Source organism: Lonchura striata, chromosome 2 (assembly GCF_046129695.1).
Source record: "Lonchura striata isolate bLonStr1 chromosome 2, bLonStr1.mat, whole genome shotgun sequence".
Classification (NCBI taxonomy): domain Eukaryota; kingdom Metazoa; phylum Chordata; class Aves; order Passeriformes; family Estrildidae; genus Lonchura; species Lonchura striata.
Genome location: NC_134604.1, coordinates 15,323,588 through 15,335,973, shown reverse-complemented (window position 1 = coordinate 15,335,973; position 12,386 = coordinate 15,323,588). Strand labels below are relative to the sequence as shown.

Genomic DNA, 12,386 nt, shown 5'->3' with positions numbered 1-12,386 from the left:
GACTTTCCTTAGCAAATCTATTTTTTCTTTCTAACTTCAATTATTTCTTCTCAATAAATTCTCAGAACTGTAACGACTTCTAAACAAATTGAACGAATGAGGGAAGGTGCCAAGAGCTTTTAGAAGCTATTAAGCTATTTTTGTATACTGCAACACTTCTATAATAGAAATCAAAATCTTAGTCAACACCTTTTTATGTTGTTGTTATTTTTGCCCAAGAGAGTCTCCTGAAACAAGCAGGACAATTTTCCCAACAGCTGAATGGCTGATTCCAGCATTCACTGTGTTAGCAGATCTAGGGCAGACTTTGAAAGGGTTTCTTCTTGGTTTAAGTGGAGGCTGAGGAAGAAGGGAGTTCAAGTCTAGTCTGAGCATCTACTTTGTCTTAAGGTGAAGAATGGAAAAGCTGACAGTGACTGATTTTTGCAAGAATTCTTTAACAGGCAGAAAAATAGTGGGGAAAGAGAGAAACATTTGAAAGAAAGATGAGTATTTGTGATGTCTCAGTTTTAAGAAAGGAGAAAAACAGCTTCTTCAGAAAATTGAAAGTGACAGGCTCTGAACTTAGTATTATGAGAAAGAGCAGTGAAGGAGCAGGATCACAGTTCCTCTCTGGTGGCTCTTTAATTTCTTTGTTTTTGCATTCACTGTTTTTTGCTGCTAAATTTTAGACTAATGAACTGCTAGATCTACTAATTCCTTGTAACATTTCTAGTTTTCTTATTTTGGTATTCCCTCCAGCATTCCAAGAATCTTCATTCTTAACCATTCTCCATTCAATCTCTTTCCTTACTACCCTGGGGTTCAAAAAAGCATTCTCTGTTATATACTTCCTTTTTTTCCCCATGTTTTGTTTCTCCTCATCCTGTTTTTTGACAATATGTTAAAAGCTTGGGTAAAAGTTTAAATATCAATTCAGTATTTTAATGAACATTAGTACAGTAAATTTTCTTCATTTTTAATTTGCAGGCCAGCTTTAGAAGGATCAAACATCTTCAAAACAGGATAATTATTTATGTCTCTGCAAATGTTGCCTTGAAGTGACACCTGTCAGTAGTAATTCCCTTGTCTGGTAGAAAATAAATTATAGAAGTTGGTTAAACTAGCATCTACTTTTTAACTTTTAGTTTAAGTTGGCTTTTTTGGTAAAAGGTGGTGTCCATGTAATTTCTCACACAAACCTTTATTTAGCAGGAGAAGGAGGAAAATAGTGTTCAGTGCGATCTACAGTTTGTGTTAACCTGTGGAGTAAAACAGTATTTTACATCTTCTACAGCTAGTGCTAAACTTTATTATTGTGCTAGTAATTTATTGTCTGTCCCTGCTGATAATTGATGATTCTTGTTCCAGGCAGAGACGACGGAAGCCAGAAGCACCCGCAGTCACGTACGCAACGTATCGGGGTTCTGCAAGGATCAGGCAGCTCCTGAGGAATCAGTCAGAAACTGGAAAAGGAGAAAAAAGTCCTGAGAACAGAAATGCTTCAACAGCCAAAGAAAATGGAGGAGTCCAGACAACTCTGTCTGTGAAATCAGGATGCCTGATAGAAGAAAATGGAAGAGACGAGGGTCAAGATCACCAAGATGATGCCATGTTAAATTCTTCTGCAGTTAGAGTGGGAAGCAAACAGTCTGGTAAAGCTCAGCATTGCATGGGTAGAAGTAAACGTGAAAGAACTGCAAAGGCCGCAATTTCATCCACTGAATCATGTCACGAGTTACACTTAAGAACTACATCTACTTTAGCTGCAACAAAAGTTAAAAGGACATATTCACTAGATTCATTATTGCCATTTAGTGGTAGAAACAGTGGGATCCTAACCAATTCCACTTCCCAGAGCACTCATTCCCTTCAAGTCAGTTCTGCAAACAATTTGGTTGGAAAAGAAGATGGACTGCCAGGAGAAGCAGAAACTCTCTTTCAGACAGACAAAAATGCCACTTCTAACTTTGATAAAGAAAATCATTGTAGTAAAGCAGGTAATAAAGCGTCCCCAAAAGAAATACAGGATAATTGTTTACATTCACCCAAGTCAAAAAGCAAGACTGTTAATAAAGAACTGCATGTGGAGAAGGGAGAATTTTACTGCAGTCATCAAGTGAGTAATCACTCAGAGCAAACATTGGATGTCCAGAGTCTTCATTTCAGTACCACTACATTTCAGCAGAAAGCAGAACAGCACACCAGTAGTGACAATAAAGATGGTGATGCACAGAAATTTGTGACAGCTGTGGAAAGAGAGCAAAATGCACAAAACTTTGCTGCTACTGTTCTTTTTCCTTTTAATGAACAAATACCTACTTCACTCAGCATGGAATCTACAGGAGGAAAGTGCTTGGCCACAGGCAATCTAACTGCTTCAGTGTCATTTATTGGACATGATGAAGATACAGTCATGGGCAGGGAGACTTGTAATGAAGAACTGAGTGGGTCAGGGAAAGCAGTGCATGTACAAAATGGTCACAGGCTAATCCATGTGGAGAATCCTAAGGATACTGCCACACAGCAGACTAGTTTTCCTTGTCCAGGAATGGAGAGTGAGGAAATAATGAAGGTTTTGTCTGAGGTTGCAGTGCAAAACCTTGCCAATGTGTCACCGTGTGCCCATGGGTTTCAAAGTGTGAAAACAAATTTTGATGAGCTGACAGTGCTTCCATCCCACGAGTCTACCTCTATGATGGTTCCTCATTCTGCCTTGAGATCTGAAGGAAAGCCTTTGACCAATCATTCTGCTTTCACCCATGAAAAAGATGTAGACTTAATTTCTGAATCTCCACCTGTTTCTGAAAGCAGGTGTATTAGTTTTTCTTCCAAGAAGGAAAACAGCAATAAACTTAGACTATCACCCACAGTAATTGATTCTTCATCTGACAGACAAGGAAAAATGCTGCCTTCTGCCGCTAACTCTGAAAATGGCCTGATTGCTGCTTCTGAAAAGGACAGCTTTATTTTTCCAGCTGCAGAGTCTGGGAGAATTATCCCTGTGAACAGGGTGACTGAGGGGCCACTTTGCTCAGGAGACCTGAGAACTTTGTGGCCATCAAATTCTCTGGAGCCTGAGATTACTCCTCCTATGCTTGATAGCTGTGCTGATGGAGTAGATGCAGAGGTTGTTTGTATCTCCAAGCCTGCTTCTCCTCCTCTGGTATCCAGAGAAGCCTCTAACCTTCCTGTTTCTGCCTTGGAGATGTCCAGCACTGCTCAGGGGAGCAATAATTCTTCCAGTCACAGAGCTAGTGATGGGGCAGATGAGGCCTTCTCCACACAACAGGCTGACAGCAGTGTCCTGGCAGAGGCAGTGCCATCACCTGTCTGTCCTTTGGTATCTTTGGAAACTGCATCCAGCATGTGCAGGGATGCTGTGGGACAGGTGATTCTTGGTGCTTCTGCTCCTTTGGAAGCCCCTTCTGGCCAAAAAGCTGCTGCACCTGCCCAGGCAACTGGGAAAGGACAAGAATGTTCTTCTTTCCCAGATGCTGCTGTTTTGCTGAAGAAAGCAGAAGAAATAGTGGACTTGGTTTTGCATTTGGCTACAGAAGAAATAATAGCAAAAGAAGGCTTTGGTGTCTGCCAGCTTTGTGGGAGCAAGGATGGTTTAATTAATATGGATATTGCAAATTATCAGAAGGCTGAAAGTGTACAGCTGGCAGCAGGAGAAACCCAGTCAGCTGTGCAGTCATTAAAAGCTTTTAATGAGACCAGTGGAGGAGGCTCATCTTCGCTTACAGGAAATGAAAGACTGGATACAAATAATCAAGATGAAAAGATACTCTCTTGCATCCCTGATAAAACTGACCTACATAGGGCACTAGAACTAAAAGCAAAAGAAACAGTTGATGGGGTCATTAACTCAGCCATACAAAAACTGGCATCCAATCATCAGCAAGGCACTGAGAGGAAAAGGTTTTCTGGAAATGTTCAGCCTAAACCTGAGGCTGAAATGCCAAAGGCTTTAAGTTTGGATATGAGGTTTCCTGCCAACACTCAGGAACCAACAGAGATGATTGAAACTCAGACTGTACCTGTAAAGTGTGAAAAGGCAGATTGCTCAAGTCCTCCTTTGCCTCCAAATTGTATGGAAAATGGCATAGATTGGCTCCAAAGAGATGAAAAGGTAGCAAATAATGCAATTACTTGTCAAACAAATGGATTTCTTTCCTGTGGCAGTTCAGCAAGGCCAGAATCAGATCTGACACCAGCAAAAGAGAGGCACAATGGAAGGGTGTGTGACCATCTGGCTGCAGCAGAAATGTGTGGCAAAGTATCAGCAATAAGTAGAAAATCTGATGGAACTTTACAGTTAATAGATAGAGATATTGCTGTGGCTGAAGAAACACTTTTGCCATTGCAGTTGAAAGGTTTGTGCAATAATACAAATATGTCAGAGTGCACACTGCTGCCAGCTGTAAATGTTAATTTGTCATCTTTTATGTGTGGTGAAGAATGTATCAGCCTGCAGAGTGACTCCAAAGATAAAAGCAGCTCTCAGATGTCTCTGGAAAGTAATGCAGAGGACAGTCTGTATGAACTCTCTGGGAAAGAGACTGCAGAGGAAGTTGCTGTACAAGTAAAAGCAACCTTACCAAATTCAAAGGCAGTGGTGAGCGAAGAGGAACAAGCAGAAGGGGCAAAGGAGGGAGCAGAGATTAATACTGGATTAGATACACAGTCCATGGTACATGACCTGTCTGTTCTGGGAGAGGGCAGTGAAGGGAAACACTGCTTCGACACAGTCTTTGCCCAAAATAATGAGAATCTGAAGTTGGCACAAATCAAGGGTCAAGACATGGAGAGAAATTATCAGCTTGAAGAAAATGTCCTGGATTGCAGCAATAACATGAAGGAACCAAGAGAACTTTTGGCCTCTTCTCCACTAATTGAACAGTGGGAAAATAATTCTTTTACCATCATTTATGAAGGTGCTCTTCAAACTGAGAACAAATCTGTCTCAACTGATGAGATGCAAACTGGTTCTCTTTCTCCTTCTAACTTGCCTTCAGATAATATAGATCATCTAAGGCATGCTAGAGCAAGAAACAAGCAGGAGTCAGTCTGTCTTTATGGGCAGGAGAGCAAGGTGAGTGAAGCAGCAGAGAGCCAAGGCTCAGAGTCCTTCCTGAGTGTGGAGGCCAAGCGCTACAGAGTTTATCCTTTCTCTCTGTCTCCCATCTACGAGGACGACAGCTCCCAGGAAGATCTGCTGTCCACGGACGTGTCTCCAGAAAGCCGTCCTGGGGGAGTCTCCAAAGACAGCTCTGACCACACTTCTGTGCTTTCCCTCCTCCAGTCGGTGTCCGAGCGCTTGCAGTTCACCGCTCGCTTCAGCAAAGAGGAGGAGGATGAGGAGGATGTGGTGGAGGAAGAGGAGGAAGAACCTTCATATGAGGAAAATATTCTTGATGTTGAGAGAGAAGATAACTGCCTTTCAAGTCAGTGCAGAGAGAATTTTAAAGGAACCCCTCAATCAAATGACCAAAGTAGGTCTTTTCTTGAACAATCATTTCTTCTTTCAAAAGAACAGCTTGACACACAGGAGCAACCAGAAGAATTTCCAGATGTGTCTTCTCCCAGTCAGATACCTTGTAAACCAGTTCCAGAGAAAGCTGATGCTTCTGTAACACAGCCTCCTACAAGTGTGTACTACCAGTACTTGAAATCTGCCAGAAAAGGCTCTTCTGAGAAGGGGACCAGGTTTGGAAGCATTCTACAGGATATGCTGCAGCCAAAGATTCATTGGTTTCAAGACAACGCTGTGCCAAACCTGGGAGAACTGTCAGAGGTAAGATGTCGTGTCATGTATATTTATAATCAAAGTGATTAGCCCAGATTCAAAGTTGCTGCTTCCCTATCCTACTTGCTTCCTTTTAATTAAATTTTTATCATAAAAGCAATCAGAAGTTTTTATCAGAAGTTATTAGGGTTTTTTATTTCATAGTTTAAAAAAAGTCTTCTGATAAATTTTAAAAGATAAAAGTGTTCCTCAATTCAAGTCTTGGTTCAGCACACAGGTGAAAGCAATTTAACTGTAAAACAGTATGTGAACAGAAGGTAAAACAGGGAAATAAAGTCTCTATAATAACACAAGACAGACTTCTCTATGTTAAGGACATTTCAACCTGAAGATGATGGAATTGCCTTTTAGATGAAAATTATTCTTTTATTTCTTTCACTTCTGAGATTAATAGAGTTGTCTTGTCCAAAAAAAGGTATAAATATCAGCTTACTGGGCTCTTTGATTGTTTCATCACAGTCTTCTACAAACTATAGCTCAGTCAGCAAGTAGATAATATAGCTGCTTCCATAGATTAGAATTTCTTTTTCTCAGTTTGCTTAAAGCAATGGCAAATGAGGGTATGGAAAGAGTTCTTCCCACATTTAGAATCTGAAAGTACCACATAGACCAAGTGTGTAATTGAAGAAGTCTTTCCATGATATTTGGAATACTCCAGTCTGTGTTAGATGTATCTTTTGTTCTTTTCTCTGTTAAGAAATGCAGTTTATTGTTTGCTGGGAAGGGGTAATACATTTGTAAAGGTTATAACTTCCATAACACCTCTTCCTTTCTAGCACATTCTGCTTTTTGCTGATTGACCCTGTTAAATAATTTACACCAGCTCTGAATGGCAGTGAAACAAATATTGGTTTTATCTACTAAAGACAGTTGTGTACATGTACAGGAATAGTGGACCCAGAATAATCTGCCTGTGCTTTGTGCCACTGTTGTAGTTCTTAATAGTTGTTTGCCATGTCCTCTTATTTTCAGAACCTCATTGACAGGGCAAGTCTCAAATACAACCCAAGACCAGGGAAGGTAAGCAGAGTTTGTGTCACATTACTCAATATGATACATGGAATAATTTGTCATACTATAATTTTTGAATGGAAGGCATCTGAAGTCGTTAGTCTAATTTTCTCTATTTTTATGTATTAATAGCATGTGCTTTCCCATGCTAATAGTGAGAATATATTATTTAAAATCCTGCCACTAGTAATTTTGCTGTCTTTCTCAGCAATTGTTTTCATTGAGTAGAGTGTTTCATAAAGGAAGAAACTGTGTAGCCTCTCAGTTGAGTGGGCACAAATTGCAAGGAAAAAAAATAACTGTCTGTGCTCTGTGTTGAAATGGGCCCTCATTTGCATGCATTCTGTATTGTTTCAGATTATTATTTATGATACTTGTGGCAACAAAAATAAACAAGAAGTTCATTCTGATGTGCTAGATGCATCATCGTGGATCTTTCCCACTGGAACAGTACTTAGGATAATTAGAGGATGGTAAGAAATCCAGGTCATATTTAAATAGTCTTTCCAAAAGGCTGCCTCTGTGTTCCTCTTTTTATGACACATGTCCCATCTGCAGTAGTGTCTTTTTCTTGCTTTATAGTTAGACTGATACCAATGAAAAAGCATAAAACAAGGCTTTAAATAGTGCACTGAAAAAAATATTGTTTCTCTTGAGAGCTTGCTTCAATTGGAAAGTTTCTAATAGAGCCACAAGTGAGTTTAGAGCTCTTGCCTGAAGTGCTGAGCCAGTGCAGCCATAATCATGACTAGAAATATATATATTAAAAAATAAAAAGATGGATTTTTACAGTTCAATTTCATTATACAGTAGCTGTTGCAAAAGGACCATCAAATGTACATTCTCGACTGCTAGTTTTCATGTGGCATTGAAAAGAATGTGGCTACAGAAGGATATATACAAGGACCTTTAAGTTTGCAAGTGTTCCTCAATTTGCTTTGGGAAGCTGGGGCCAGATCTGTATCAGTTGTTGCATTGGAATTTAATTGGTGATGCTTACAGGGAATGTTTCTGACTGTCAGCCATGCATGTCACATTTATGAAGTTTTGAGGCAGCCTTGTATGGTTTTGCATACATTTCTTTCACATCGTAGGAAATGCTGAATGCCATTATTAGTATGTTTTCTGCCTTTTATAGTGTCTGCCTGAACAGGACACATTTTGATGTGACAATTTATATATTTGTCCTGGTAAAATAAAGCTATTCATTCCCATTGTAGTTTAGCTGCATTTTTATTTTATATTTTGTCTTGGAGAAGAACTGTGTATTTTACTTAACAATACCAAAGTATTGATGTGACTACTGACAGGCAGCATAAGAAAGATGTGATATTTGTATTGGTAAGAAGAGCTTTTTCTTGGGCTTTCCATGAGATGTGCTCTACCAGCAATGACTCAGTTCATTTTATCATTCTTGCAGTTGGATTTTCTATGAGAAACCAAAGTTCCAGGGTCGAAAACATGTACTAGAAGAAGGAGAAACTGTGCTGGATCACCTTTGGGATCTCCCAGGCATAAAACATCATCAAAGAAACCTCACAGTTGGTTCCATCAAACACGTAACAAAGGTACAGACTTTCTCCACAATATTCTCGCATGCATAACTGATTTGTTGGTCACAGTGGTATATTACCAGCAATGGACAATGTGTGTGTAGTGTTACTGACTTTATTCAAATTTGCTGTGACTCACTTTTTTCACTTTCTAGGTGATAAATTCCAGGACTTTCGCTGTGTTGAATTTCCCTTTCTTCCTGAGTTATTGAGCAGGTGGTTATGTTTCTTTGCCACCACCCTCACGTGACACAGGCTCCCCTGTTTTTAGATGTTTACCTGTCCAGTTATTTGAAATTAAATGGAATCAATGAATATTTTTGAAGAAGTTTTTATCTTAAACTGTCTTCTGTGTCTGTGTGGCTTCTGCTCCAGTAGTGGCTGTGTTTCCAATCCTGTTTGTACAGTGTAGCCTCCAAAAACTGCTGCCATTCCCTCTACAGTTTTTGTGCCATCTGTAAGATCTCCACTTGGACCAGTGGTACACCTACAGCACGTAGCTCTGCCTACAGCCATCAGTTTAGAAGGCTTTTTGTTGAAAAGATAAGAATCAAATGTCTAAAGCGAAATATAATGCATCCATTGTTATTCAGTGAATGAGGAATATATTTTCCAGATCTTGTGATTTAAGAATACTTAGTGGTGTCATTGTTTAGTGTAACATTCCAGTTACTCACAGGGCAGTGGCCCTTGCTGTGAGTGAATTATCATTTGTATCACAATCTGAAAGATTTTCAGTAAAGTGTTTTTTCTGTTTTCTGCTGGTATAGAGGTAATTTTAAAATTTATAACCGTTTTGTCATCAGTACAGGGGCATAATGTCATAACAATTACAAACACTTCTTCATTCTCTTAAAAAACTTAGAAATTAATTCATTCAAAAGAGGCTGACTGAAGACAAGAATAATGAAGTTAACATTTATTTGAGCTAAACATAATAAAAGCATTTGACCAATATGCAATATGAATATTGATCAGTAATGTGGAAGACAACTAAATTAATGAAGGTATTCCACAATAACAGCCAAGGGAAGCTGGATGTATCTGGGCTATGAAAGAAGACTCTTGGATAGGAAAGACACTTGTTTAACTTCATCATGCTTGATAAGAACCTTTGCAGTACAGCTGAATAGGTTTGACTTTCATTCTTCTTCTAGTCTGTGGCTCATTTATGTAGAACACAGATGGAAAGCTTTGTTACTGTACACTAGTTCAGTAATCAACACTTTCCTCATGTAAATTAAACCTCTAGCAGGTGTGGTTGGTGAGTTTAGTGCCCTCACCAGGCCAGGTTTTCTTCTCTACACCTTGATTCATGAAGGCATCCCTACTTTTTTGGTTGTTTTTTAGCTGTGGTAGAACTGCTTTTGGAAGGTAATTTCCTAAAGTGCTATTTTATGTATTTATTTTTGTGAAAAATATAGGCTTTGTTTTTATTTGACAAATGGTGGATTCTTTTTCAGGCAGCTTGTGTGTGTATTTTACTGCCATTTTCTTTTTCACAGGCTGTCAGTGTCTTTTCTCCAGGATAGTTTGTCCATACTGGCTCTGTGTCCAGGTTGTCTGGCTTGTCTTTCAATTTTTCAAGTAGTTTTTTTAATGGTCTTTGTTTTATGGATCTTAGTTTCCTTGAGTTAGCAGATTTGAACACTGGCTAAATATTTGAGAAGGAAATAGCTTGCCAAGAAGAGGAGAAACGGTTTTTTACTAAGGAAACTGTAGGAGGTACATTTAATATTTTATTTTTTTACTAGTATATTGACTGAAGAACAGTCTGCCAGTAGCTTTGTGTTCTTGATTTGCCTTCAAGCCACCCCAAAAAGCAGAGATTCTGTAAAGTTTTTGATTAGCTTGTGGCTTGACTGACCATGGATATGCATTAGGTATATCCAAGTGTATTTAATTTCAAAAAAACTGTGGGGAGGAGATTCCAAACAAACAGATTGTGCAACCAGTAAAATGAAGACATGTCTGAAATGATGTGAAGACTGATCTCCTCTAAGACACAAGCCAAGGCTAGCAAAGTCTGCCTGCACACCCAGGTTCAGTGCAGCTCCTGCAGCACAGTCTGTTTAGCCAGGTCATTTCTCTGGCCTACTGTAAATACATATTTTGACCTTTCTGCACACATTGGGCTTTTCTCTATCTGTTTTTGGAAGCTCAAAGAGGGTGCTAAATGTTATGTTCCCAAAAATAAGAGCCAAGAAGAGTTCCTGATGCCTCCATTCTGGATTAATCGTTTGAACCACTGTTTTGCAAGGTGACAAGGGATCTGAAACAGCAGTTTATAATCTCTGTCTTCAAGATGGTTAGGCAGGAATACCTGGACTCCTTGTGGAGTCTTCTTAAGCAAAGCTCTTTGTAATGGGATTGTTCACACTATTACATGAAGGGTTTTGTTTGTGTGGTTTGTCAGGTGAAAATAAGCTAATAATTTAACAGGGGCTACTTTGTCAGATGCCATAAGAAGACACCCAGCAGCTTCAGATGGTCTCATTTGCTTGCTAGTTTTTACAGAACAGTAATAATGTATTTCCTTTGTATTATTTTATTTACCAGCCCTCTTGAGTTCTGTAGCTGGGTTTGGTGGTGGTGGATGGTAGCAAGAGTGATACAGTGCTGGAGCACTGGGAGCAAGAATTATGAATGGGTAAAAAAGCCTGGATGACCAACAGGTCCAATAATAAAAAAAAAAAAAGCTCCAGAAGCAGACATAATCCTAAAGACAAAATGTGTATCTAAGGTGAAATGGTGTCTAGACTATTACAAAGCAATCACGTTAATACCAAAACTAATCAGACCTGGTTTTCCATAGGCTCTTCTCTCATCCTTGTTTTGGCATTTCCCTTGAGAAGCCAGACTTGAGTCATTCTTTGTCCTTTTGTTGACACAAAACTACCCCAGTGAAACAGGCTAATTTGATCACTTCAGTCACCACAGCTGACAGGTCCAAGGAGAAGACATAACAGTGCTGAGTTTATTTAGCCCTGCTGGAGCTGTTAGGGCTGTAATCCCAGATCCAGAAGAAGGATAAACAACCAAGACCACCTTGCGGGGTCGAAGGCTTTAGGTCTGTCACTTCTGCTGGACCTCTTGGTCAGGCTAGAAAAATGTCAGAGATGTCACTAAAGAGGAATATTTAGTGCTAAAGGCTTAAGGGTTGTGTAAATCCTCTTCAGAAGGAGCTTTCACCTTTCTGCTGAGGGCCATGTTACTCTTCTGGAGGTGTCTGTAAGTGTTCCATGTGCTTTGTAAACATCCCAGCTTGCTAAAGACCACGAGGGAAGCACAGGCATTCCAGGATGACTGCGTGGAGGTGGGAGAATACCACAGAGTAAGGCAGGCAGAGAGGGATGCCTGGAGGCTGTCATCTACCTAAGCACTTGGTGGTTGTGTATTATCCCTGGAAATGAGCACATCTGCCTAATCTGTTTGCTCTGCTTTTTATTCTGTTTTTGCCTGATGTGTCTGTAGGACAGTGAATGAGTTTAGACTGCTTGTGATGGGGGGTGGCATAGTTTGAGGGGTGGGTTTAGGGAGGAAACCTTCCCATTTGGGATCTGGGCTGAATTACTGTGCTAGGAGTTTTGCATGATAATGATTGTGCAGGTGTGTATCTTATCTCCAAATCTTGACGCCTTGCAGATGGCAGGGCTTTGTACTGAAGGATCTCCACCTGACTGCTGTCATATTTGTGTGGTTTTCATTTTGTTTCTAAAGATGATGGCTTCATTGGGAATGTTAAAGGACCCTCTGAAAGTAATGAGGGCTGTTAAATATGCTCAGGCAAATATGAACATGCTGAGGCCAATATTTACCAAGCTAAGTTTGCATGCTTGAATTGTATAAATTAATGGCATGGCGCAGAGTGTACATCTGCAAATATATAGCATTAATCTCATACAGTAATAATAAATGTTACCTTTTTCTGCAGTCTGTGCATCAGTACAGGTAAATTGAACTCCATATTTAAGTCAAAATGTGTATTTGTGACTTTAAAAAAATGTGCTTAGAAAATATGATGTACTTCT

The 12,386-nt window shown here is 39.6% G+C and overlaps 1 protein-coding gene across 1 annotated transcript in view; it reads left to right on the top strand.

Moving 5' to 3' along the window:
• Positions 1 to 12,386, top strand: part of CRYBG3 (crystallin beta-gamma domain containing 3) — an 80,848-nt gene that overhangs the window by 36,147 nt on the left and 32,315 nt on the right. The window contains exons 4-7 of the mRNA XM_021550174.2: positions 1,351 to 5,779; positions 6,764 to 6,811; positions 7,160 to 7,275; positions 8,223 to 8,370. Of these exons, the coding sequence (XP_021405849.2) occupies positions 1,351 to 5,779; positions 6,764 to 6,811; positions 7,160 to 7,275; positions 8,223 to 8,370 (4,741 nt within the window). The remainder of the gene's footprint in view (positions 1 to 1,350; positions 5,780 to 6,763; positions 6,812 to 7,159; positions 7,276 to 8,222; positions 8,371 to 12,386) is intronic.